The sequence below is a fragment of the Coregonus clupeaformis genome, chromosome 31, assembly GCF_020615455.1.
Source record: "Coregonus clupeaformis isolate EN_2021a chromosome 31, ASM2061545v1, whole genome shotgun sequence".
In the NCBI taxonomy this organism is placed as follows: domain Eukaryota; kingdom Metazoa; phylum Chordata; class Actinopteri; order Salmoniformes; family Salmonidae; genus Coregonus; species Coregonus clupeaformis.
Window position 1 is genome coordinate 39,047,807 of NC_059222.1, and position 27,454 is coordinate 39,075,260.

General features: G+C 45.8%; 1 protein-coding gene across 1 annotated transcript; it reads right to left on the reverse strand.

Annotated features, from left to right (window-relative positions):
* Positions 1–148: 148 nt before the first annotated feature.
* Positions 149–25,751, reverse strand: LOC121547711 (E3 ubiquitin-protein ligase TRIM8). Its single transcript, XM_041859115.2, has 5 exons — positions 22,947–25,751; positions 8,747–8,842; positions 6,885–7,150; positions 2,418–2,533; positions 149–2,300 (listed from the first exon to the last, which is right to left on the reverse strand). Exons 1-5 carry the CDS (start codon positions 23,565–23,567, stop codon positions 1,627–1,629), a joined length of 1,773 nt encoding a protein of 590 aa, XP_041715049.1. The 5' UTR covers positions 23,568–25,751; the 3' UTR covers positions 149–1,626.
* Between the last annotated feature and the right edge of the window lie 1,703 nt (positions 25,752–27,454).

A 27,454-nucleotide genomic window follows, 5' to 3' on the forward strand; every position in this document is an offset into this window, starting at 1 on the left:
TGCTGGTCTCCCTTCAACCCACTACATGATTACATTTAGTTCAGTTATGTATTAGTAAGTAAAAAGTTGACGGATATGAATACAAAGGCTGAATGGGCGAGAGAGAGAGAGAGAAAGAAGCCTCCTGATGACAAGAAATGGAGAACAATTAAATTCATTGATTTATTTGGAACCCTCCTCCAAATGACATGTTCTTTATTTTTCATTTCACAAAATATTTACAAAAAGATAGTTTTCCATGTTTTTTTTTCTATTGGTCAACTGTTCTTGTAACAATGGTTCCTTTTCAGCGTTTTTGACCAATGCTTACATCAGGCAGTCCAGTTTCTCTTTAGAAAAAGTTCATGAAAAAACCCTCACCCAGTACTTTCACTCATCCTTTTTAAAACTGTTACCGATTATTTTTCATTTGTCTTTTATTTATTTATTCCAGAGTGCGTTATAAAACTCTTCTCCGCATGCTTACAGCCGCAAACAGGAAGCCAAGAGCTTGTGTGCTTGTTGAAAGGAAGTGACATCACCCTGCAGGAAGTACATCATTAACGCATTGTCACAGTCACACTCCCGGATGCTCGAGTTGATTTGTTTGGTCTGTCCAGTCCAGCCCAGGCCATGTAGTGGCTCGCAGAGCCTCCGTCGTGTCTACCAGTCCAACTGGCTTAAAGACAAACATGAAACCTGCTCATATGGTCTTATGACAAATGATTAATATGGCAATAACTCACGTGTCATGATCCGTATATTAATAACTAGAAAATAAAGGAGTCTCAGTCTTTCAGACGGAAGAATTCAATCCGATGGGAATCCTGACAGCAGGAGGAAAGGGGTTCGGATCCCCTTTACAGTGGGATGGGCACAGAGAACATGAATAGAGAAGGTCCATAATGGAGGAGGCTTACAGTTGCCCCTACATCCTGAACTAGGGTCAGTCTCTGCCATTTTACTCTTTGATGTTTAAGGTTAGGATTGGGGGGGGGGGTAAGCTGATCCTAGACCTGTGTCTACAGGGCAACTTCAACACAGAGAGAAATCCCAACACCCCCAAAGTGCATGGAGGGGGGTCCCCACACACACAGAAGAGAACCTGGAAGCGTGAGTGTGTGTGTCCAAGCTGTACAGTCCCTGAACTCAGAGAGGAGACAAAAGTGCCGCAACAGAAGCAATAAACCATCCTTCTCTTCACCCCATGTCCAACAGACAGAAAATAATAATGATAACATTAATAACAATAATAATAATAATAATATTATAAGGCTAATCGATCTCACTACGACAGGGAGGGAGATGTCGCTAAAACATTTTACTTGAGCCGAAGTGCTTCAGCGTCAACAGTTGCTGCACAAACACATAAATCATCATCATACAGTAACACTGTGTCTGTCTGACGGAGAAAACATAGAAAACGAATATATCAACCCTGCCCCCGAGTGTGGTGTGTGGGTAAACGTGTCTATGAGGCCGTATAACCGGTAGAAGGGTACGTCTGTGTGTGTACCGGTATACATGTTCTGCATATGTGTGTGTGTGTGTGTGTGTCTGTAAGTGCATCTACATGAGTATGTGTGTGTATGTTAACTAGTAGCGTAATGCTAACTGGGGAGCTGTTTGCTTGTAGAAATGTGTGTGTTAACTGGTGACATAGTGCTTGGTGGAGGGCTGTCCATACAGCCCATAGAAGTCTGTGTGTCGGTGCGTCTGCTGTGCGTCTATCCAGTCTCTGACAGCAAGCCCTTGCATGGCTGGAGCTCCAGAGGCTAGGCCGGGGGGATGGGGGTAGTCCTGGGCGCTTACCCAGGGAAAGGAGCCTGAACGTGGGTAGGGCGGGTGGCCGCGGTGCCCCGACACGGAGGGTACCCCAGAGCAGTAGCAGTTATCCATGGTACACACCAGGATCTTACGCCCGCCATACTGGGGGAGCACAGCCTGCTGGGAAGAATGGGAGGAGCTACCGCCAGCAGGGGTGAAGTGGGAGGGACTGAACACAGACCCTGAATGGTGATTGGTCAGAGAGCCGCTTCCACTTCCTGTTCCGCTACCTTCGCTCATGTGGGAGGGGCCACAGGACCCCAGAGGCTGCTGATTGGAGGATTGGCCCTCTCCGGGGGCGGAGTTTGGGCCCAGGTAGGGCTGCTTAGAGGAGGAAGAGGAGGAGTCCTTGAACCCGGAAGCAGTGTTTTTCCCGGCGCTCCCGTTGCCTTCTGGGAACGCCGAGGAGTATTTGCGTTTCTCTGCCCCCGAGCCGAGGCCGCTGGGAGACGCCGGGACGGACTGGAGGAATGAGGAGGGAGGGTTTAGGGGGGCTGGAGGGGGCAAGAGAGGTAGAGAAAGGGAGGGAGGAGGGAAGAGAAGAATTGATCCACTAAATCAAATCAGATAAGGGTGTGATGGTTCTGTAAAGATGATTCTCTCAATCCTACCTTCCAATGTTTTCCGTAGGCTCTTCTCTCTCTTGGAGAGTTCTGACAAGAACAGCTTAGAGTTGAGACTTCCCACCTTGTAGGGAGGGAGCGCACTGCCCACGCACGCTTGAGACCTGCAACACACAAATATGTACAGTGGTTTGCAAAAGTATTCACCCCCCTTGGCAGTTTTCCTATTTTGTTGCCTTACAACCTGGAATTAAAATAGATTTTTGAGGGGTTTGTATCATTTGATTTACACAACATGTCTACCACTTTGAAGATGCAAAATATTTTTTCTTGTGAAACAAACAAGAAATAAGACAACAAAACAGAAAACTTGAGCGTGCATAACTATTCACCCCTCAAAGTCAACACTTTGTAGAGCCTCCTTTTGCTGCAAGTCTCTTGGGGTATGTCTCTATAAGCTTGGCACATCTAGCCACTGGGATTTATGCCCATTCTTCAAGGCAAAACTGCTCCAGCTCCTTCAAGTTGGATGTGTTCCGCTGGTGTACAGCAATCTTGAAGTCATACCACAGATTCTCAATTGGATTGAGGTCTGGGCTTTGACTAGGCCATTCCAAGACATTTAAAATGTTTCCCCTTAAACCACTTGAGTGTTGCTTTAGCAGTATGCTTAGGGTCATTGTCCTGCTGGAAGGTGAACCTCCGTCCCAAATCTCTGGAAGATTGAAAAAGGTTTCCCTCAAGAATTTTCCTGTATTTAGCGCCATCCATCATTCCTGACTAATTTCCCAGTCTCTGCCGATGAAAAACATCCCCATAGCACGATGCTGCCACCACCATGCTTCACTGTGGGGATGGTGTTCTCGGGGTGATGAGAGGTGTTGGGTTTGCGCAGACATAGCGTTTACTTTGATGGCCAAAAAGCTCAATTTTAGTCTCATCTGACCAGAGTACCTTCTTCCATATGTTTGGGGAGTCTCACACATGCCTTTTGGCGAACACCAAACGTGTTTGCTTATTTTTTCTTTAAGCAATTGCTTTTTTCTGGCCACTCTTCCGTAAAGCCCAGCTCTGTGGAGTGTACGGCTTAAAGTGGGCCTATGGACAGATAGTCCAATCTCAGCTGTGGAGCTTTGCAGCTCCTTCAGGGTTATCTTTGGTCTCTTTGTTGCCTCTCTGATTAATGCCCTCCTTGCCTGGTCCGAGAGTTTTGGTGGGCTGCCCTCTCTTGCCATTTTTTAATAATGGATTTAATGGTGCTCTGTGGGATGTTCAAAGTTTCAGATATTTTTTTATAACCCAACCCTGATCTGTGCTTCTCCACAACTTTGTCCCTGACCTGTTTGGAGAGCTCCTTGGTCTTCATGGTGCCGCTTGCTTGGTGGTGCCCCTTGCTTAGTGGTGTTGCAGACTCTGGGGCCTTTCAGAATAGGTGTATATATACTGAGATCATGAGACACTTAAATAAAGTACACCTGTGTGCAATCTAACTAATTATGTGACTTCTGAAGGTAATTGGTTGCACCAGATCTTATTTAGGGGCTTCATAGCAAAGGGGGTGAATACATATGCACGCACCACTTTTCCGTTATTTATTTGTTAGAATTTTTTGAAACAAAGTAATTTTTTTGATTTCACTTCACCAATTTGGACTATTTTGTCTATGTACATTACATGAAATCCAAATAAAAATCATTTAAATTACAGGTTGTAATGCAACAAAATAGGAAAAAATGCCAAGGGGGATGAATACTTTTGCAAGGCACTGTATGTAACAAGCCTGGTATCTTAATGTTCCATTAAAAGTATAATTGTGGCTATATACAGGGTGTACCGGTACCGAGTCAATGTGTGGATGCACCGGTTAGTCGAGGTAATATGTACATGTTGGTAGAGTTATTAAACTGACTATGCATAGATCATAAACAGAGAGTAGCAGCAGTGTGAAAGGGGGGGGCAATGCAAATAGTCTGGGTAGCAATTTGATTAGCTGTTCAGGAGTCTTATGGCTTGGGGGTAGAAGCTGTTTAGAAGCCTCTTGGACCTAGACTTGGCGCGCCGGTACCGCTTACCATGCGGTAGCAGAGAGAATAGACTATGACTAGGGTGGCTGGAGTCTTTGACAACTTTTAGGGTCTTCCTCTGACACCACCTGGTATAGAGGTCCTGGATGGCATGAAGCCTGGCCCCAGTGATGTACTGGGACGTACGCACTACACTCTTTAGTGCCTTGCGGTCGGAGGCCGAGCAGTTTCCATAACAGGCAGTGATGCAACCAGTCAGGATGCTCTCAATGGTGCAGCTGTAGAACCTTTTGAGGATCTGAGGACCCATGCCAAATATTTTCAGTCTTCTTAGGTGGAATAGGTTTTGTCGTGCCCTCTTCACGACGGTCTTAGTGTGCTTGGACCATGTTAGTTTGTTGGTGATGTGGACACCAAGGAACTTGAAGCGCTCAACCTGCTCCACTACAGCCCCGTCGATGAGAATGGGGGCGAGCTCGGTCCTCTTCTTTTTCCTGTAGTCCACAATCATCTCCTTTGTCTTGATCAAGTTGAGGGAGAGGTTGTTGTCCAGGCACCACACAGCCAGGTCTCTGACCTACTCCCTATAGGCTGTCTCGTCATTGATCAGGCCTACCACTGTTGTGTCATCGGCAAACTTGATGGTGTTGGAGTCGTGCGTGGCCATGCAGTCATGACTGAACAGGGAGTACAGGAGGTGACTGAGCACGCACTCGAGGGGCCCCTGTGTTGAGGATCAGCGTGGCAGATGTGTTGTTACCTACCCTTACCACCTGGGGGCGGTGATAAGAATCCAGTTGCAGAGGGAGGTGTTTAGTCCCAGGGTCCTTAGCTTAGTGATGAGCTTTGAGGGCACTATGGTGTTGAACGCTGAGCTGTAGTCAATGAATAGCATTCTCACATATGTGTTCCTTTTGTCCAGGTGTGAAAGGGATGTGTGGAGCGCAATAGAGATTGCATCATCTGTGGATCTGTTGGGGTGGTATGCAAATTTGAGTGGGTCTAGGGTTTCTGGGATAATGGTGTTGATGTGAGCCATGACCAGCCTTTCAGAGCACTTCATGGCTACAGACGTGAGTGCTACGGGTCGGTAGTCATTTAGGCAGGTTACCTTAGTGTTCTTGGGCACAGGGACTATGGTGGACTGCTAGAAACATGTTGGTATTACAGACTCAGACAGGGAGAGGTTGAAAATGTATGTGAAGACACTTGCCAGTTGGTCAGCGCATGCTCGGAGTACACGTCCTGGTAATCCGTCTGGCCCTGCGGCCTTGTGAATGTTGACTTGTTTAAAGTTCTTACTCACATCGGCTACGGAGAGCAAGATCACACAGTTGTCCGGAACAGCTGGTGCTCTCATGTATGGTTCAGTGTTACTTGCCTCGAAGCGAGCATAGAAGTAATTTAGCTTGTCTGGTAGGCTCGTGTCACCGGTCAACTTGCGGCTGTTCTTCCCTTTGTGGTCTGTAATAGTTTGCAAGCCTGCCACATCCGACGAGCATCGGAGCCGGTTTAGTATGACTCGATCTTAGACCTGTATTGATGCTTTGCCTGTTTGATGGTTCGTCGGAGGGCATAGCAGGATTTCTTATAAGCGTCCGGGTTAGAGTCCCGCTCCTTGAAGGCGGCAGCTCTACCCTTTAGCTCAGTGCGGATGTTGCCTGTAATCCATGGCTTCTGGTTGGGGTATGTAGGTACAGTCACTGTGGGGATGATGTCATCGATGCACTTATTGATGAAGCCAGTGACTGATGTGGTGTACTCCTCAATGCCATCGGAAAGAATCCCGGAACATATTCCAGTCTGTGCTAGCAAAACAGTCCTGTAGCTTAGCATCTGCGTCATCTGACCGCTTTAGTTTTTGCTTGTAAGCAGGAATCAGGAGGATAGAATTATCGTCAGATTTGCCAAATGGAGGGCGAGGGAGAGCTTTGTACGTGTCTCTGTGTGGAGTAAAGGTGGTCTACAGTTTTTTTCCCCTCTGGTTGCACATTTAACATGCTGGTAGAAATGAGGTAAAACGGATTTAAGTTTCCCTGGATTAAAGTCCCCGGCCACTAGGAGTGCCGCCCCTGGATGAGCGTTTTCCTGTTTGCTTATGGCCGTATACAGCTCATTGAGAGCGGTCTTAGTGCCAGCATCAGTTTGTGGTGGTAAATAGACAGCTACGAAGAATATAGATAAACTCTCTTGGTAGATAGTGTGGTCTACAGCTTATCATGAGATACTCTACCTCAGGCAAGCAAAACCTTGAGACTTCCTTAGATATCGTGCACCAGCTGTTGTTTACAAATATACATAGACCGCCACCCCTCGCCTTACCAGAGGCTGCTGTTCTATCCTGCCGATACAGTGTATAACCCGCCAGCTGTATGTGTGTAACAGGCATGACCATTCTAAAATGGTAATGTGCGTAATACGCCTTGTGTAATCTCCTTTTTGTATCTCTAATAACTTTTGTATAACATGTGTAATGGTCCTGGTCTCTGACCTCTCCATGAGGATCTTGACAGGCTTGGTGTTCTTCATGAAGCCCAGCTCCTCAGCTTTGCCAAAGGCTGTGTGGACTGAGCTGAGCAGCTTCTGGGCCTCATGTCTCTGTTCTCCCAGAGCTAGAACCTGGCCCGCATTCTCCTGGCAGAACCTAGAACGGGCCCGCTCTAGAACCTCCAGCGTACGGGACAGGTCTTCTTCCAAGAAGTGCTGCATCCGCTGGTACTGCACACGCACCTCCTCTTTCAGCTCACACACCCGGTCCTGTAGGAGAGAACACATACTGTTATACACACATCATTATATCTTACTTTAATAGGATCTCTATGGTTATATACTGAACCAAAATATAAAACGCAACATGTAAAGTGTTGGTCCCATGTTTCATGAGCTGAAATAAAAGATCCCCGACATTTTCCATACGCACAAAAAGCTTATTTAGCTCAAATTTGTTTACATCCCTGTTAGTGAGCAATTCTCATTTGGCAAGATAATGCATCCACCTGACAGGTGTGGCATATCAAGAAGCTGATTGAACAGCATGATCATTACACAGGTGCACCTTTTGCTGGGGCCAATAAAATGTGCAGTTTTGTCACAACACAAAGCCACATATTTCTGAAGTTTTGAGGGAGTGTGCAATTGGCATGCTGACTGCTGGAATGTCCACTAGAGCTGTTACCAGAGAATTGAATGTTCATTTCTCTACCATAAGCCGCCTCCAACGTCGTTTTACAGAGTTTGGCAGTACATCCAAACGGCCTCACAACCGCAGACCACGTGTTACCATGCCAGCCCAGGACCTTCACATCTGGCTTCTTCACCTCCGGGATTGTCTGACACCAGCTACCCGGTCAGCTGATGAAACTGAGGAGTATTTCTGTCTGTGTGGAAAAACTCGTTCTGACTGGCTGGGCCTGGCTCCCCAGTGGCTGGGCCTGTCTCCCAAGTGGGTGGGACTATGCCCTCCCAGGCCTACCCATGGCTGCACCACTGCCCAGTCATGTGAAATCCATAGATTAGGCCCTAATGAATTTATTTCAATTTACTGATTTCCTTATATGAACTGTAACTCAGTAAAATCATGGAAATTGTTGCATGTTGTGTTTATATTTGTGTTCGGGTAGTAGAGCATGGCACTTGCAATGCCAGGGTTGTGGGTTCGATTCCCACTCACTCTGGATAAGAGTGTCTGCTAAATGACTAAAATGTAAATGGATGTGCATGGGTGTGTGTGCGGATGGGTGTGTGTGCGGATGGGTGTGTGTGCGGCCTGTGTTCACTGGTTGAGGGAGTGCATGTGAGATATACACTTACTGGCCAGTTTATTAGGTACACCACCCCGTTCACGAAAACGGATTGATCCTACAGTGAGTCACGTGGCCTTGGCTTGCTATATAAAGCAGGCAAATGGGCATCGAGGCATTTAGTGACTGTTCGATTGAATGTGTGAATGGCCAAAACAAATGACCTAAGCGACTTCGTGCATGGTATGATCGTCGGTGCCAGGCGCGCTGCACTCCTATCAGCTAAAGACAAGAAGAAGCGGCTCCAGTGGGAACACGATCGCCAACACTGGACAACTGAGGAGTGGAAAACATCGCCTGGTCCAACGAATCCCGGTTCCTGTTGCGTCATGCTGATGGCAGAGTCCATGGCCGCATCCTGCCTGGTGTCAACGGGACAGGCTGGTGGCCATGGTGTACATTTTTCCTGGCACACATTAGGTCCCTTGATACGAATCGAGCAACAATTCAAAGCCCGAAGAATTCAGGCTGTTCTGGGGGCAAAGGGGGACCGACCCGGTACTAGATGGGTGTACCTAATAAACTGACAGAGAGTTTGAGAAATCAGACGTACCTCCACCACACACTTGTCAGAGTCCAGTTTACAGAGCTGCTCATCGATGTCCTGAACTCTCTCCTCCACCCTCTCCTGCTGCCGCAATAGATTTTGCTATGGAAAGGGGAGAAGGGGGAGGGAGAGAGAGACGAGACAGAGAGAGAAAGTGGGAGAGAATGAGAAATGGTAAGTTCATAGTTTCGAACAAACCAATATGACGAGTGAAGACAACCTCCACCAGCCCGCTATCAAGCCTCCAGCAGGCGGAGCCAGCTAATCTAGATCTAACAAACACGCCTTCTGAGGGGAGGAAGGAAGGGAGGGAGGGGGCTGTCATGGCAACCTAGAGATATTTTCTGGTTGCATGTGAGTGAGGTATGAAGGATGAACTGGGGGGAGTTAGGGATGGGCATTTGAAATAATTTCACTATTCGAATAATATCATTTTTTTGGTAACTTTGTTTCAACTTGGGACACCCGTTTGCTGCGCAGCCTGCGCGACACGGAGAGAGGGTGCACACTGCAGCAGAGCGGGGTATGGGCAGGGGCCGGTGGTGTGTGTTGACATGGGAGGGAGAGAGAGAATAAGTAGCCACTGACTCATGCTAGTTAGACAAACGTATAAATGCCATAGGTTATCTACCATCCCATTTGCAAGCAGTATACCACCCTGCATCCCACTGCTGGCTTACCTCTGAAGCTAAGCATGGTTGGTCCTGGTTGGGAGACCAGGTGCTGCTGGAAGTGGTGTTGGAGGGGGCCAGTAGGAGGCAATCTTTCCTCTGGTCTAAAAAAAAGATCTCAATGCCCCAGGGCAGTGATTGGGGACATTGCCCTGTGTGGGGTGCGGTCTTTCGGATGGGACGTTAAACGGGTGTCCTGACTCTCTGTGGAGCCCATGGCACTGATTGTAAGAATAGGGGTGTTGAGCCTAGTGTCCTGGCTAAATTCCCAATCCGGCCCTCATGCCAACGTGGCCACCTAATCATCCCCAGCTTCCAATTGGCTCATTCATTCATCCCCCCTCCTCTTCCCTGTAAGTTTTCTCCAGGTCCTTGCTGTAATTGAGAATGTGTTCAGTCAACTACTTGGTAAAATAAGGGTTAAAAAAATCTGCAATTGGCTGTCTTTACTGTATCAAATCGATGTAAAGAAGCTATCTAAGATAGCCAGACGTTAACTAGCTAGCTAGGCTAGTTGAGGATATGTTTCTGCACTCCCTGTCCTTGTCTACAACAACTGCATTCAGATTAAACAACAGACTACCTGTCGGTTGCTCGTTGTAGCCTACTTAGCTAACTTAATTCCGTCATTTTAATTATATTTTGCATTGATTTCAGATCTCCCACTTCACGTTGGCGCAGATGGAGCCTCTGACTGTAGTGCCAACAACAACAACAAGCTACACGTGAACCTGTGTAGGTTACACAGCCTTTACATGGGGCACACTTCATTACATTTACATTTTAGTCATTTAGCAGACGCTCTTATCCAGAGCGACTTAAAGTGAGTGCATTCATGTTTTTTTTGTTGTTGTTTTTTTCATACTGGCCCCCCGTGGGAATCGAACCCACAACCCTGGCGTTGCAAGCGCCATGCTCTACCAACTGAGCTACATTCAAAAGTTTGTTGGTTTATTAAATTAAGAATTTCAGATGTCATGGTATATCCTTGTGTGTAGCAATGTCACATAGATGATTTCAATTGAGACAAAGCCTTTTCATTGTTAAAATAGGCCAATTTTTTTTTTCCCATCAAAAAATAAATACTCTGGCAAGTATTCGAATACTAACGTCCGTTCGGATATTCGAATAACCGAGCCCATCCCTAGGGGGAGAGAAAAGCGAGTGGGGGAGAGATCTTTCTACTCTTCCTTTCTCCTGCTGCTCCTCTCTCTCTACCGCAATCCTCTCTCTCTACCGCAAGCCTCTCTCTCTACCGCAAGCCTCTCTCTCTACCGCAAGCCTCTCTCTCTACCGCAAGCCTCTCTCTCTACCGCAATCCTCTCTCTCTACCGCAAGCCTCTCTCTCTACCGCAATCCTCTCTCTCTACCGCAATCCTCTCTCTCTACCGCAATCCTCTCTCTCTACCGCAATCCTCTCTCTCTACCGCAATCCTCTCTCTCTACCGCAATCCTCTCTCTCTACCGCAATCCTCTCTCTCTACCGCAATCCTCTCTCTCTACCGCAATCCTCTCTCTCTACCGCAATCCTCTTTCTGAACCCCACAAACACACATTAGGCCCACTCATGGTACCGTTGTCACAACACTGGTTATTTTGGGCTAGCGTTAGCATGGCTACAACACACACGCTCAGATTGGCCAAACTAGAGTACCAGGCCAGCCGGCACAACTGATGCCAAACTAAGGCCAAAAAGGAGGAATTCCCAGACTTCCCAATCCCAAATCGAGTTCTAGCCTTTACTCCCTAGGAACCTCTCTGGATCTGAAATTTAGATTCAGGAGAGGAAATAAGACAGAAATCGGAACATTCCACTTCCTGGTTGCAAAGGTTATAAGTAGCGAAGTTCACTGCTCCTTTAGCATCTTCACACACACACACACACACACAGTGGAGGTCTGACCTGAATGCTAGAGATCTTCACATGTCCAACAGACCCGAAATTCCAAGATCTGACCCGGGACCTGAGCAGGTCCGGGTCCTTAATTCTGACTTTTGTCTCGGATCTGGGTTGGGTACGATATAATTGGCACGGGTCTCTAGACCCGATTGGACCCATCCTCTGTTAATATAATGTGTGTGAGGTGATGAGAACTGTGCGAGCTTGTTATCTGTGTCAGGCAATAGCAACTCAATTCATATAGTTTATGTCCAGCTGACAGTGGTTCCGGCTGTTCACCTCACATGCGCCTGCTGCTGAGAGAGAGTGAGTGAGAGGAGCCTTGGCCTTGGCTACTGTTGATTGTGAAGATGGAGGCCTTTTTCATTGAAGTAAAACTAAAGTTGAAGGAGAAAGAGTACAGGGAAAAGAAGCCGACAAGGGGAATGTCCTCTGGGACAAGTTTTAAAGATCCACTATGCAGAAATCGCTCCACCAATTCCTGGTTGCTAAAATTGTAATAGTTCCCCTAAATTTAGTTTATGTGACAAAACAAACAAGTATAGAGAATCATTGTACAATCTAAACCGCTGTGAAATATATTTTCCATAAACAAAAATATTGTATTTTCAGCTGTTTGAAGCTGGTGTACCAAACCGAAAGTAAAAGACGCAAAAATGAAACTTAACGGGAAGCATAGAAATAACACACATAGAACAGATCTACCGCTTCTTAGACTTGCTTTCAATGAGAATGACAGATCTATAACTCACATTTCTATGTGAATTTGGTTGGGTCCCAGAAAATGAATTACATATTGCAGCTTTAATATTGTAGTGGGCAAAAATGAGAAGAACGTTGGCACGGCCAAATGAACTGTGTGCAACTCCCTATTCAGACTTGTTGGATTTCAGATTTATCATAATTTGTTTTTATTATTATTATTATTAGCCTATGTAATAATCTAAACCAGTTCTTTAAATACGCCAAAAAGTTGGCTGAATGAAGTTCTGTCATTTTTATTTTGTGCTCCGTATTTAGTTTAAGGATAAAAGTAGGCCTGTTGTTAAAGAAATAGCATTAGCCTATTGCTGTCATTTGTTGGGTAGGCCTACGGTAGGCACTCACCGTTGTTGGTCATTGCTGCAATATAGGCCTGTTCAAGGTTTGAAGGTCATGGACAGCCAAAATCATGTTTTTCATGAAATTGGATGAAAAACGACTTGCCTCTACACTGATCAAGTTTGATCACAAAGTTACTGGTCCCCTCGCCCATGTCAAACATTTGGATTCATTATTAAGGGGACAAGGTGACATTACCTTAATGCTCATATTAATACACCAATGGTGACATGACATTCTCTTACCTAAATTAAATAAATACCACCTCGTAACCAATGTTCCCTCTGAGCTGCGTGTGCGCAGTAGGCCCGAGACTGCCGCGCAGCTCCCCAATTCAGCTGCCCTGCACATCGGGTAGGCGAACTGTTGTCATTTTGAACCATTGGATGTGATTTCAAAATGTTTAAAACCATGACTAGAGAGACTGTCAACGAATACAGCAAAGAGCTGCTGTTTTGATGAGTGAGTTGATGTTTAAGTTCTTACTCAGCACTGTCAACACTTTGTATTCAACACTTTTATAATCCATAAAATGTGCGTTCTTCCTATTTCCACTCAGCGCTACAACAAGCACTGCAGCTGTAATGAATGAGTAGGAAAGTGTATTTATAGGCTTGCATTGTTGTTATTATTAGCGGCTTGGGTCTTTAAAAAAAAATAATGCAGTGCGACTCGAGTTTCGCCAGCTGGAAGACGGTGTCCCTTTTTGGTCAGTGTCAGTGGAGGAAAGGGAGAGCGGAGGGATGTTGAGAGGCGGACCATCAGTCTGCTGGTCTCTCCCTCTGCTGAGACTGACCATCAGATGCAGGCACCATCAGCCCAATAAAATAAAAATAAAAAGCAAATTATTTAAAATGTATGCTCACTCAGCTGTGCTTCACAAGTAATACAACAACGCATCTATTACCGGTGTGACCATATGCCTACCTCTATTTTTTTTAAATATACTTTTTTTTAAATGGCCCAACAACAATGCATTGGCAGGGCAATTCTAGCAAAGCCAATATGTGGTGATAATGTATTGGGCCTATAGCTTACTGCACAAACCTCATTGCTACAGTACTGTTTTTAATTGGTTAATGTTGCATTGGCTTATGTTTTTGAAGTGGGTAAAAAAAAAATATGAGCAGTAGATATCGGCTTGCATTTTGACTCAGAAAAGGTTGGTGACCACTGTTCTAGAGTTTTTCCTGTTAACACTATCAACGTTTCCCTTTACTGTGGCAATTGTGATCAAATCAATGCAATATTAGCCACTTTCAACGCAACATACCGGAAACAAAAATAACTACGCAAGAGATTTTGTTGTAGGCTTAACACATCGGAGTAGGATTCTATTGCATTGACACACACTACTCAGCCCCTACTCTACACAGACCGGTGTGGCATAACCAATCAGAGCTGCAGTAGACCAATATATTTAAATAGACCATTGCCATATATGGATCTGTGCCATTTACTTTGAACTGGACTGTGTTTACAGCATGAGCAATTGTGAGTAGATGCGCTTATTTTGAGATCAAAGCGATAGCTGCATGTAGCCTCGTGTGCACATTTTGTTCATATCCTTTGCTAGTTAGTGAGTTATTAGCCCAGTTATAGATCATTTGTAGTCAGCAATAGGGGAGTGATTGCTTCCTATAAGAGCACAAAACGAATACATTTCTAGACATCTTTGAAAAGCGAGTCAGATAAAGAGCTTTTTTTGTGTGTCTTAAAAGGGCAGTGTTGTATTTTGATACAGGCTTGAGTAAGCTAAGTAGCCAATAGGCAGAGGGTAGCACAATTTGTCTGATTCTCTAATAAATGGTATAGGAATAATAACGCATTTTATTTTGTAAAGTGGTTTCTTGCATCAAACAACATTTTCAGTCACGTCCTTGTATGAAGGACAAGTGGACGAACAGGTTAATGTCAAGCCCTGCATGTTTTTTTCAAAGGTCTCATGGAATGTAGGCCTACATTGAACACCACACACAGCTACTGTAGGCTGAATGATAGAACAGCTATTTCCATGTTAAAATGTTATGGGATGCATTTTCTCCATTGTTTTTGATGGTAAGCCATTCTGATAGGCCTACATTATGATCAAATAGCCACAGTAGCCTGCATGGCCACTGTTCAAACTGTAACTTAAAGCAGGTACAGCCTCAGTGTTCACAGTAAAAGCATACTGGAAGTTGCACAGCATTTTTCACAACATTCAAGTTGACCTGAAATTTGCTCAGTGCCAAAAATGTTGAGGGAACATGCTTTTAACCAACATAGGAGAAGGACGGTTTGCAGAGGGGCGTTGTGCCAAAATGTGACTGTAGGGTGTCAAATATAAAGTTTACCCTATTTATCCATGGCAAAGATACTTTAATGTTTCCCCTTTCATCTGTGTCTGGTGTTAGCTAATTAATGGCTAGCTAGGTCTTCAGCCAGCATGGAACAAAAGGATTGTTCGAAACTTTGACGCAGTTGTCAAGTCAACACATCAGTCAGTGCTGCTGTGAACCGCATCACAAGAGAAATGCCAAACAGGATATGAATAAAACACACACACACACAGTGGGGAGAACAAGTATTTGATACACTGCCGATTTTGCAGGTTTTCCTACTTACAAAGCATGTAGAGGTCTGTAATTTTTATTATAGGTACACTTCAACTGTGAGAGACGGAATCTAAGACAAAAATCCAGAAAATCACATTGTATGATTTTTAAGTAATTAATTTGTAATTAATTTGCATTTTATTGCATGACATAAGTATTTGATCACCTACCAACCAGTAAGAATTCCGGCTCTCACAGACCTGTTAGTTTTTCTTTAAGAAGCCCTCCTGTTCTCCACTCATTACCTGTTTTAATTGCACCTGTTTGAACTCGTTACATGTATAAAAGACACCTGTCCACACACTCAATCAAACAGACTCCAACCTCTCCACAATGGCCAAGACCAGAGAGCTGTGTAAGGACATCAGGGATAAAATTGTAGACCTGCACAAGGCTGGGATGGGCTACAGGACAATAGGCAAGCAGCTTGGTGAGAAGGCAACAACTGTTGGCGCAATTATTAGAAAATGGAAGAAGTTCAAGATGACGGTCAATCAACCTCGGTCTGGGGCTCCATGCAAGATCTCACCTCGTGGGGCATCAATGATCATGAGGAAGGTGAGGGATCAGCCCAGAACTACACGGCAGGACCTGGTCAATGACCTGAAGAGAGCTGGGACCACAGTCTCAAAGAAAACCATTAGTAACACACTACGCCGTCATGGATAAAAATCCTGCAGCGCACGCAAGGTCCCCCTGCTCAAGCCAGCGCATGTCCAGGCCCGTCTGAAGTTTGCCAATGACCATATGGATGATCCAGAGGAGGAATGGGAGAAGGTCATGTGGTCTGATGAGACAAAAATAGAGCTTTTTGGTCTAAACTCCACTCGCCGTGTTTGGAGGAAGAAGAAGGATGAGTACAACCCCAAGAACACCATCCCAACCGTGAAGCATGGAGGTGGAAACATCATTCTTTGGGGATGCTTTTCTGAAAAGGGGACAGGACGACTGCACCGTATTGAGGGGAGGATGGATGGGGCCATGTATCGCAAGATCTTGGCTAACAACCTCCTTCCCTCAGTAAGAGCATTGAAGATGGGTTGTGGCTGGGTCTTCCAGCATGACAACGAACCGAAACACAAAGCCAGGGCAACTAAGGAGTGGCTCCGTAAGAGGCATCTCAAGGTCCTGGAGTGGCCTAGCCAGTCTCCAGACCTGAACCCAATAGAAAATCTTTGGAGGGAGCTGAAAGTCCGTATTGCCCAGCTATAGCCCCGAAACCTGAAGGATCTGGAGAAGGTCTGTATGGAGGAGTGGGCCAAAATCCCTGCTGCAGTGTGTGCAAACCTGGTCAAGACCTACAGTAAACGTATGATCTCTGTAATTGCAAACAAAGGTTTCTGTACCAAATATTAAGTTCTGCTTTACTGATGTATCAAATACTTATGTCATGCAATAAAATGCAAATTAATTACTTAAATATCATACAATGTGATTTTCTAGATTTTTGTTTTAGATTCCGTCTCTCACAGTTGAAGTGTAGCTATGATAAGAATTACAGACCTCTACATGCTTTGTATGTAGGAAAACCTGCAAAATTGGCAGTGTATCAAATACTTGTTCTCCCCACTGTATATATCACACATACCAATAATAAAAATAAAAAATATATATATATACACATACAGTGAGGGAAAAAAGTATTTGATCCACTGCTGATTTTGTACGTTTGCCCACTGACAAAGACATGGTCAGTGTATAATTTTAATGGTAGGTTTATTTGAACAGTGAGAGACAGAATAACAACAAAGAAATCCAGAAAAACGCATGTCAAAAATGTTATGAATTGATTTGCATTTTAATGAGGGAAATAAGTATTTGACCCCTCTGCAAAACATGACTTAGAGGGTAGGAGGTTCTCACCCAAGATCTGACGGTACATGGCCCCGTCCATCGTCCCTTTGATGCGGTGAAGTTGTCCTGTCCCCTTAGCAGAAAAACACCCCCAAAGCATAATGTTTCCACCTCCATGTTTGACGGTGGGGATGGTGTTCTTGGGGTCATATGCAGCATTCCTCCTCCTCCAAACATGGCGAGTTGAGTTGATGCCAGTCGAGTTGAGTTGATTTCTAGTCAAAGTCCTGACCTGAATCCTATTGAGATGCTGTGGCATGACCTTATAAAGGCAGTTCATGCTCGAAAACCCTCCAATGTGGCTGAATTACAACAATTCTGCAAAGATGAGTGGGCCAAAATTCCTCCACAGCACTGTAAAAGACTCATTGCAAGTTATTGCAAACGCTTGATTGCAGTTGTTGCTGCTAAGGGTGGCCCAACCAGTTATTAGGTTGTAGGGGGCAATCACTTTTTCACACAGGGCCATGTGGGTTTGGATTTTGTTTTCCCTTAATAATAACAACCTTCATTTCAAAACTGCATTTTGTGTTTACTTGTGTTATCTTTGACTAATATTTAAATGTGTTTGATGATCTGAAACATTTAAGTGTGACAAACATGCAAACAAATAAGAAATCATGAAGGGGGCAAACACTTTTTCACACCACTGTATACATACCGCATATATATATATATATATATATAGCTGTGGAAAATTTGAGGGGATGCAAATTTTTCTTAAAATCAGCATCTCTACATGTGTGACAGCCATTCCATTCCAGTGTCTGTTGAATTCCAACACAGGCACACCTCATTCTACTGAATTAGGTACTGATTAGGTGATCACATGAACCAAATCTTACGAGGAAACTGCTGTGGTCTTCACTATCTTCTTGCAATAGGACCAATTGGATGGCAAAAACAGTGCTAATAGTACCTCAAAAGTAATATTAATCAAAAAATAACTATTGACCATTCCAAAAGAGTTGAAAAGGAACGTTTTGAGTGAGGAAAAGAAGGGTTCAATTCTGGCTTTACTGGCAGAGGGATACAGTGAGCGTCAGGTTGCTTCCATCCTTAAAATTTCAAAGACGGCGGTTTATAAGAACAAGGTCAAGCAGCAGACATTGGGGACAACAAAGCTACAGACCGGCAGAGGGCGAATACGACTCTCTACTGACCGGGATGACCGCCAACTCATTTGAATGTCACTCAACAACCGTAGGATGACATCAAGTGACTTACAAAAAGAATGGCAAACGGCAGCTGGGGTGAAGTGCACGGCGAGGACGGTTCGAAACAGGTTCCTAGGGGCAGGGCTGAAGTCGTGCAAAGCTAGAAAAAAGCCCTTCATCAATGAGAAGCAAAGAAGAGCCAGGCTGAGGTTTGCAAAAGACCATAAGGGTTGGACCGTAGAGGACTGGAGTAAGGTAATCTTCTCTGATGAGTCCAATTTTCAGCTTTGCCCAACACCTGGTCGTCTAATGGTTAGACGGAGACCTGGAGAGGCCTACAAGCCAGTGTCTCGCACCCACTGTGAAATTTGGTGGAGAATCGGTGATGATCTGGGGGTGCTTTAGCAAGGCTGGAATCGGGCAGATTTGTCTTTGTGAAGGACGCATGAATCAAGCCACGTACAAGGTTGTCCTGGAAGAAAACTTGCTTCCTTTTGCTCTGACATTGTTCCCCAACTCTGAGGATTGGTTTTTCCAGTGCGCCATGCCACACAGACAGGTCAATCAAGGTGTGGATTGAGGACCACCAGATCAAGACCCTGTCATGGCCAACCCAATCTCCAGACCTGAACCCCATTGTTAACTTCTGGAATGTGATCAAGAGGAAGATGGATGGTCACAAGCCATCAAACAAAGCCGAGCTGCTTGAATTTTTGCGCCAGGAGTGGCATAAAGTCACCCAACATCAATGTGAAAGACTGGTGGAGAGCATGCCAAGACGCATGAAAGCTGTGATTGAAAATCAGGGTTATTCCAACAAATATTGATTTCTGAACTCTTCCTAAGTTAAAACATTAGTATTGTGTTTAAAAATGAACATTAACTTATTTTCTTTGCATTATTTGAGGTCTGACAACACTGCATCTTTTTTGTTATTTTGACCAGTTGTCATTTTCTGCAAATAAATGCTCTAAATGACAATATTGTTATTTGGAATTTGGGAGAAATGTTGTCAGTAGTTTATAGAATAAAACAAAAATGTAATTTTTCCCCAAACACATACCTATAAATAGTAAAACCAGAGAAACTGATAATTTTGCAGTGGTCTCTTAATTTTTTCCACAGCTGTATATATATATATATATATATATATATAAATAATTGATGCAATTTACATTTACATTTTTGTCATTTAGCATACGCTCTTATCCAGAGCGACTTACAGTTTAGTGAGTGCATACATTTTCATACTGGCCCCCCGTGGGAAACGAACCCACAACCCTGGCTTGGCACGCGCCATGCTCTACCAACTGAGCTACAGGGGATTCATTCAATGTTCTTTGAGTTGCTTTGTCTATCACCAAATTTGCTTGAGATGATTTTACTGCAACACTGATAATTGCATCCAAGTTGCTTGACATAGGCGTTTCAAAGAGCTGTCAGTGAAGGCGAACTCATGAATATAAGCTCCCCGCCCATTCAGACTGTCTTTTCAAACTTACTGTTAGTTAGCCATGAGAGAAAAAGTCATTTTCAGAATGACTGTTCCGGAGCTTTAAACCAGTTCTTTAAAATATGCAACAAGTGTTTTGTTTAATTCTGTTGTCATTTTCTTTGGCCAAATTAATTTCCAACTGTTATGTTATGTTTGCCGCAATAGAATAGAATTACCGGTAGGCCTTGGGCTCCTCGCACTCAAACCATGAAAAGGAAAAACCAAAGAGGGCGATATGCAAAACTTTAATTTAATGCCGCAATATAATAACCTGTTTGTATTTTCCCTATAAAAACAATGGCTTTTCATATTACCCTAATCAATTTAAGAAACTTTGGTGAAGGTTTGGTGTGGTATGGTTATTATCAGGCTTAGCTACTGCAGCTCTATGAAGGCAAGCAACAGCAGAACTTGAGGTGAGGAAGAGTGTTTTAGGCCTACCATTTACATCATTTAGCAGACGCTCTTAAGAGCGACTACCAGAGCTACTCCTTTCATCTGACAAAATAATGCTTATCTTCAGAAAATATGTATTGTGATCGCAAATTAGCCTACTGCTATACACATACACATATACGTGTATCGCAGTAGCAGCCTATCTGACAACTATAAAGAAATGCATGCCTGTGTCGGGAACATGGCGCCGGCATATCTCCATCTTTCTCTCTGTCTTTAATATCATACAGTGGACACCTAAGCCTATAGGCCTATGCAATGCCCTGATGCATTTAGTGCTCAAATCTCTGACAGCTGAACTGTGAGGTGGACAATTATTGTTTTAGGAAAGTAAAAACCAATAAAACAATACGCTATAAAGTTTTCAATATGCTACACATCTAAACATAAGTATATAAACAATTTTTTTTTGTTATAGGCAGTTTAAGGACAAGTAACTGTAGATGATTTGGCCAATATGGCTTGTTTATTGATGGCGCTGGCAGAGCCCAGTCTGAGGTTTCTTTCTCTCTCCCTTTCTACTCTCTCGGACCTGAACAGGTCTCTCGGATCCGAACCAGCACGGGTCTGTTTTTTTTCCCACTGGCCTTTTCGGAATGGGTCTGACTGTCCACGGGTCCATTCGGAACAGGTCTCCGTTCAAAAAATTATTAATTTATGCATATCGGGTCAGGTGGGAAAGCCACAGATCCATTTCGGAACGGGTCCAACTTTTTGGAGCTGTGAAGACCTCCACTGAATGCACCGACTGATGATAGATTCAGGCTCAGGGCAGAAGCCTAGGACAGAGATTGACAGTGGGGGTGGGTGGTGGGTTGGGCAGCAGTACCTCTCTGGTTGGGGGGGGTTCAGTACCTTTAAGGGCTACTGGGGAGATGGAATATCCATCTATCATTTCCATTCAACATCTTTTCCACGAGGACTCCCAGTGGGGATGGGTGATTTGTGGGGAGGATGCGGGGCATCTCTTCCCCCTCTGCTACCTCCACCTCCACCAGATACTGTCACAGTGCATTAGCCCCGGGCTACCAAAATCACTCATCACATATGGAGATGGTAGTCAGTCACAGCAACAACCAGAGGATAGGAATTCACACTGTAGGTTGTTATACAAAACAGAATGTCCTCATAACCATTCCAATGTGGCTGTTTCCAAACACACACCCATCCACCTACACACAGAATACTAATAGACTATTGAGTCAGAGACCAGAAGTAGTCACCAATATGAGTCAGGAGAAAAGCCTGTATGACTCTGACTCAGATGCACAATTGAGAGCATCCTGTCGGGCTGTATCACCGCCTGGTACGGCAACTGCACCGCCTGCAACCACAGGGCTCTCCAGAGGGTGGTGCGGTCTGCACAACGCATTACCGGGGGCAAACTACCCGCCCTCCAGGACACCTACAGCACCCGATGTCACAGGAAGGTCAAAAAGATCATCAAGGACATCAACCACCCGAGCCACTGCCTGTTCACCCCGCTATCATCCAGAAGGCGAGGTCAGTACAGGTGCATCAAACCTGGGACCGAGAGACTGAAAACAGCTTCTATCTAGGCCATTAGAGGCTGCTGCCTATAGACAGACTAGAAATCACTGGCCACTTTAAGAAATGGAACACTAGCCACTTTAATAATGTTTACATATCTTACATTACTTATCTCATATGTATATACTGTATTCTATACTATTCTACCGTATCTTAGTCCATGACGCTCTGACGTCGCTCATCCATATATGTATATATTCTTAATTCCATTCCTTACTTAGATTTGTGTGTATTGGGTATATGTTGTGAAATTGTTAGATATTACTGCACTGTCGGAGCTAGAAGCACAAGCATTTCGCTACACCCGCAATAACATTTGCTAAACACGTGTATGTGACCAATAAAATTTGATTTGATTTGACTAGCCCTTATCTGATTTCCCAAATCTGGGGATAGTTGGTCGTTTTTAAACCAACCACAGCTTTCCTTACTAGAACCCAGGAAATAAAGAGATTCACAAGAAAACGAAAAGGAAACCATCAACAACCATTCTGCCTCCTTTTCTACCACAGAATGGAGTGAAGAATCTCACTTCACCCCCCATCCCCCATCCCCCCCCCTCTCCCGGCCTGCGGACCCAGGCGAGGATGCACCTGTGCTGGGGAGATAAGGCTGGCTGAGACCCCCTCATTGTTCCACCCCTCCAACACATTGTTTGTCTCTCTCAACAGATGAGAGTGGGGGTTGGAATGGATCAAAATAGAAAAATGCATTCACCCAAGTATAGACTCACGTCACACACACCAGGGTTTCCGTTAGCCGGTAATAGCCGGATTTTGCCCAATAAAAAAAAAAAAAAAGCTGATCAATTGCCGCCAGCCAATTGTCCGGGAGAAGAAAAAAATCCCATTGCGAAATACTGCATTTTTTAGCCGGTTCATTGATTGAAATACCAGTCGATGCAAGGTAAGAGCTGCTGCTACAGCTCATTCTTTGCTGCTGGGGTGAAACATGCTTTTAGAAGCCCAATCATTGCACAACAATTCTAAATGCAATCACATGTTAAAAACGTTTTTGATGGCCACGATTCAAAAGAGCAACTATTTTTATTTCTCAACTGGTAATTGAAGCTCTCTTGCCATTCAAGTGCATAGGCAACCAGGCAGGCTTCAGCGAGTCACACAACACTTTGCAATGAGCTGGAGGGCAGTACGCATTTTCAAAACAAATACTTAAATTGTCTGAAACCTGAACATTTTCCTGCATATTATGAGGCATGTCTTACCTTGCTTCAAAAGTAGCCTAGCCAATGCATATGGGTCCGGTAAATTTCTTAAATTAAAATGCTGCTGGTCCAATGTGCGGTGCCACATTTTCCTAATGGAAACCCTGACACATACACACACAATCTTCTCCCCAATTTGATCTGCTTTGTTCTTAACCAAAGGAATGGGTGTAAGAGAGATAACAGATCTTAATCTCACCCGTATATCGTTGCGTCGTAGCTCCACGTCAGTGACCCCGTGTCCGTGACTGGGATGACATCGCGTGAAGCAGCAGTACTGACACACAGCCGTCTGTTCTGCCTCACAGTGGTACAGTCTGTACTCGTCGTGCTGAGGACACGTCCAGGCCTTGACCGCCTCAGCCTCGACCAGCAGGTGTCCCAGGGCGGAGCAGGGCTGCTGCAGGTGTGTCTGGACGTGGCTCTGACAACAGGGGGCGCTACAGCGCAGGCACACCTTGACGGCCGGGAGCGGCGGCCCACGGCGGCACAGGATACACTGCAGCACCGGCGAGGCGGCCTTCTCTACGGACAACGCATTAAACTTGTCCACAATGTTGGACAGCTTGTGGTTCTTCTCCAGAGCGGGCTTCTGGCTGTAGGCGTGGTTGCACTCGGGGCAGCGGACCAGGGAGGAGTCTTTAGCCCAGGCCTCTGAAATGCACCCCCGGCAGAAGTTGTGCTTGCAGGGCAGCTGGATGGGCTCGGAGAAGACGTGCAGGCAGATGGGGCAGATTAGCTCCTCTTCGAAACAGTTCCTCCACGTCTCGGACAGGTCGGAGGTCGCCATGTTGGAGGCCATGTTGGGAGTGGCGGACATAGGTACACAACAACGACAAGCTTCTCACATGAAAAAAATAACTATCCTATGGATTGACTATGGATCTATTGCCATGAACTAAGCCCCTTGACTATCGATCAAATGTCTTGAGGACTGAGGGCAGACCTGTGACCCTTATATAATGAAATGCTATAGTCCAATATGTTAGTCCTTGAGGGATAATTGTCTATTGTGCAAGCGCCAAAAACGCAGCGATGAAGGGTTATTTTTATCACTAGCACTGTCAACCAGTTTAGTCCAACCGACTGGTGATACTGTCAGTGAGTCTTGTGAATGTTCTCAGCTCTCTGCTAGTGCTTTAAATCCAGGGCAGAGCAGGTAGGCAGATTCCACAGCGGCAGGCGCAGGCAGAAAAGGCCTCGGGGAAACGATGACAACACCTCGGTGATTACAACACACAGTCCGGGCTGACGTTATGCATATTACCGTAAAGGGGTAGCAAGCCCTTCCCATTAATCTTAAATCACACGGGTTAGGCAAGAAAGGCTGACTTTGTGCGAAATATAGGCCTATTTCTGGCAGCTAAATTGTTCGCATTTCCAGCTAGCTACACGTATAGGCTACGGTATGATAGAAATGAAGGCACAGATCTACCAAGCAATACGGTTCAGACATTACATTGAATCGGTCTAAATTAGCGCCGTTTAGATGGTTACATCACCGCCGAGCTTGAATTGATTTCTATACAGCTGATGAAAGAGTTGAACGCTCACCCGATCCTCTACCCTTCTGCGTAGGTCTTACTTTAGCTTGACGACCTAGCCTCGACTTCCTTGTCGGTTTTTGTTTGTTTGTTCCTCAATCGATTGAGGTCCAGAAATTAACATAAGGAAAAGATTACGTGGTCGAATTTATTCCTATACCCACACCCTGAATAAAGCGATTTGCCCAGGGTTAATAAAACGCCGTTGTTACAATAAAGGGAATATTAATTATGTTATTTTGTCATCACCTCCAAAAATGTACCGACTATTTTGGGTGCATTCAAAATAAATACGATTATGCTCGTGATAGCTTTTTGGAAGTAGGATGTAACAAAAAATATATATTTGGATTTGCAAATCAGATACATATGACAAGTGTCCTTAAACCTTCAATAAACATTGTATCACGTTGCGACGGACTTTGATCCTCACGATAGCCACATAATAATAGCCTATTTGTTTTATGTTTAACGTCGTCAGCTATGAAGCTTCCACGGGCAACGCTCGCATATCTGCACACAAGGCCTCGACGTTTCTCACCAAATACTCTTTCCTCTCGGCTATTTGAACCTATAAAGACTTAATTAATCAAACATATCAAACACAAATACTTCGTTTGATGGCTATGTACTGCATAGTTTATGGTTTAATAGCCGACTCCAGTTCATACGCACAAAACAAAGGGTTTTTAGAATCCACTGGAATGTTGGCTGCTGTGGCGAGCCTTCAGATCAGAAACACAAAACGTCTCCAGACCCAAAATGTCCTGGCTTCATTCCTTTGGTTTATCAGAGACGGATCATGACTATTATCAACTCACATTAAGAAAAAAACATCTCTCCAATTCGTAAGTTTAAATAAATCGTTTAAATTATCTGAGACGTCACCTCACAATGTTCTGCCGCTGCAAAAGCGCATAAACAAGGCTACGCAAGAATATTTACGACTACCACGGTTTTAACATTTACATCCAATATTCTATATAATGTGTATAAAAAAATATATAAAAACACCCTTCTAATCTTATCTTAAAGAGGACGTCGCTATTCTGGCCTTATTCAAATGTTGCTGTCATCAGCCATCTTGCACTCCTCATTTAAAAATGCAAGAAAGAATCCATACAGGGCCTTGGTTATTCCCAAAAGTCGTTTGGTTTGTTGATCACACCGAAACAAAAAGAATCCGTCGCGTTCAAACACGCCTCGCCAGTTCTTTCAGATCCAGCAGTGTATATGTGGCCATTTTTCGAGGCCTTCTGTCGCGTTGTTGTTTATAGCCGAGTCCACGGCGAGTCGTCTTGATCATACAAATCCAATCTGTATCTGATTTATAATTTGTGACCCTCGTTTTTAAATATATCTCCTTCTTTCTAGGGGAGCGTCGGGGAGAAGAGGAATGCTGGCTAGCTAGACTAGTCGTTCAATCGGGCTAAACATCGGCTCCCCCTCCTTCCGGCTAGTCCCGTCCTCCTCCACCGTCACGTGAGCTGTCACACAACCGATGTGTGTCACGTTAACGGGAAGAAGGGAGATGGGGAGGGGAATATGGGGACACTGAGAGGGGAGTTGGGGAGGGAATAGGGGAGGGAAGAGACAGGAGTTAAGAGAGTTAGGAAGGGAGGGAAGAGGGAGTTGGGGAGTTGGGAGTGGAAGAGGGAGTTGCGGTGGAAGAGGGGAAGAGGGGAGTTGGGGAGGGAAGAGGGGAGTTGGGGGAGTTGGGAGGGAAGAGGGGAGTTGGGAGGGAAGAGGGGAGTTGGGGGGAGTTGGAGGAAGGGGGGGGGGAGTTGGGAGGGAAGGGGGAAGAGGGGAGTTGGGGAGGGAAGAGGATAATAGGGGAGTTGGGGAGGGAAGACGGGGATTGGGAGGGGAGACGGGGTGGGGGAGAGGAGACGGGGTGGTGGAGCGGAGAGGGGAGTTGGGGAGCGGAGAGGGGAATAGGGGAGACAGGGGAGGGAAGAGGGGAATAGGGGAGACGGGGAGGGTAGAGGGGAGTTGGGGAGGGAAGAGGGGAGTTGAAGAGGGGAAAGGGGAGTTGGTGAGGGAAGAGGGGAGTTGGGAGAGAAGAGGGGAGTTGGGAGAGAAGAGGGGAGTTGGGAGGGAAGAGGGAAGTTGGGAGGGAAGAGGGGAGTTGGGGTGGAAGAGGGGAGTTGAGGGAGGGAAGAGGGGAGTTGAGGGAGGGAAGAGGGGAGTTGAAGAGGGGAAAGGAGTTGGTGAGGGAAGAGGGGAGTTGGGAGAGAAGAGGGGAGTTGGGAGGGAAGAGGGGAGTTGGGGAAGGGAATAGGGGAGACGGAGAGGGGATACGGGGAGGGGAGTTGGGGAGGGAAGAGGGGAGTTGGGGGGAAGAGGGAGTTGGGGGGAAGAGGGGAATAAGGGAGAGAAGAGGGGAAGAGGGGAAACAGGGAGGGAAGAGGGGAAACAGGGAGGGAAGAGGGGAGACGGGGAGGGAAGAGGGAAAGGAAGAGGGGAAGAGGGGAGACGGCGGGGGGGGAGGGAAGAGGGGAGTTGGGGAGGGAAGAGGGGAATAGGGGAGACGGGGAGGGAAGAGGGGAATAGGGGAGACGGGGAGGGAAGAGGGAGTTGGGGAGGGAAGAGGGAGTTGGGGGGAATACGGGAGACGGGGAGGGAAGAGGGAAGAGGAGTTGGGGAGGGAAGAGGGGAATAGGGGAGGGAAGAGGGGAGTTGGGAGGAAGAGGAGGAGTTGAAGAGGGAAGAGGGGAAGAGGGGAGTTGGGGGGAGGGGAGTTTGGGTGGAAGAGGGAGATGGGGGAAGAGGGGAGTTGGGGGTGAAGAGGGAGTTGGGGGAGGAAGAGGGGAATAGGGGAGAGAAGAGGGGAAGAGGGGAAAGGGAGTTGGGAGGGAAGAGGGGAGTTGGGGAGGGGAGTTGGGGGAATAGGGGAGACGGCGGGGGGGGAGTTGGGGGAAGAGGGGAGTTGGGAGGGGAAGAGGGGAGTTGGGAGGGAAGGGGGGAAGAGGGGAGATGGGGGAAGAGGGGAGATGGGGGAAGAGGGGTTGGGGGTGAAGAGGGGAGTTGGGGAGGGAAGAGGGGAATAGGGGAGGGAAGAGGGGAGTTGGGAGGGGAGTTGAGGGAGGGAAGAGGGGAGTTGAAGAGGGGAAAGGGAGTTGGTGAGGAAGAGGGGAGTTGGGAGAGAAGAGGGGAGTTGGGA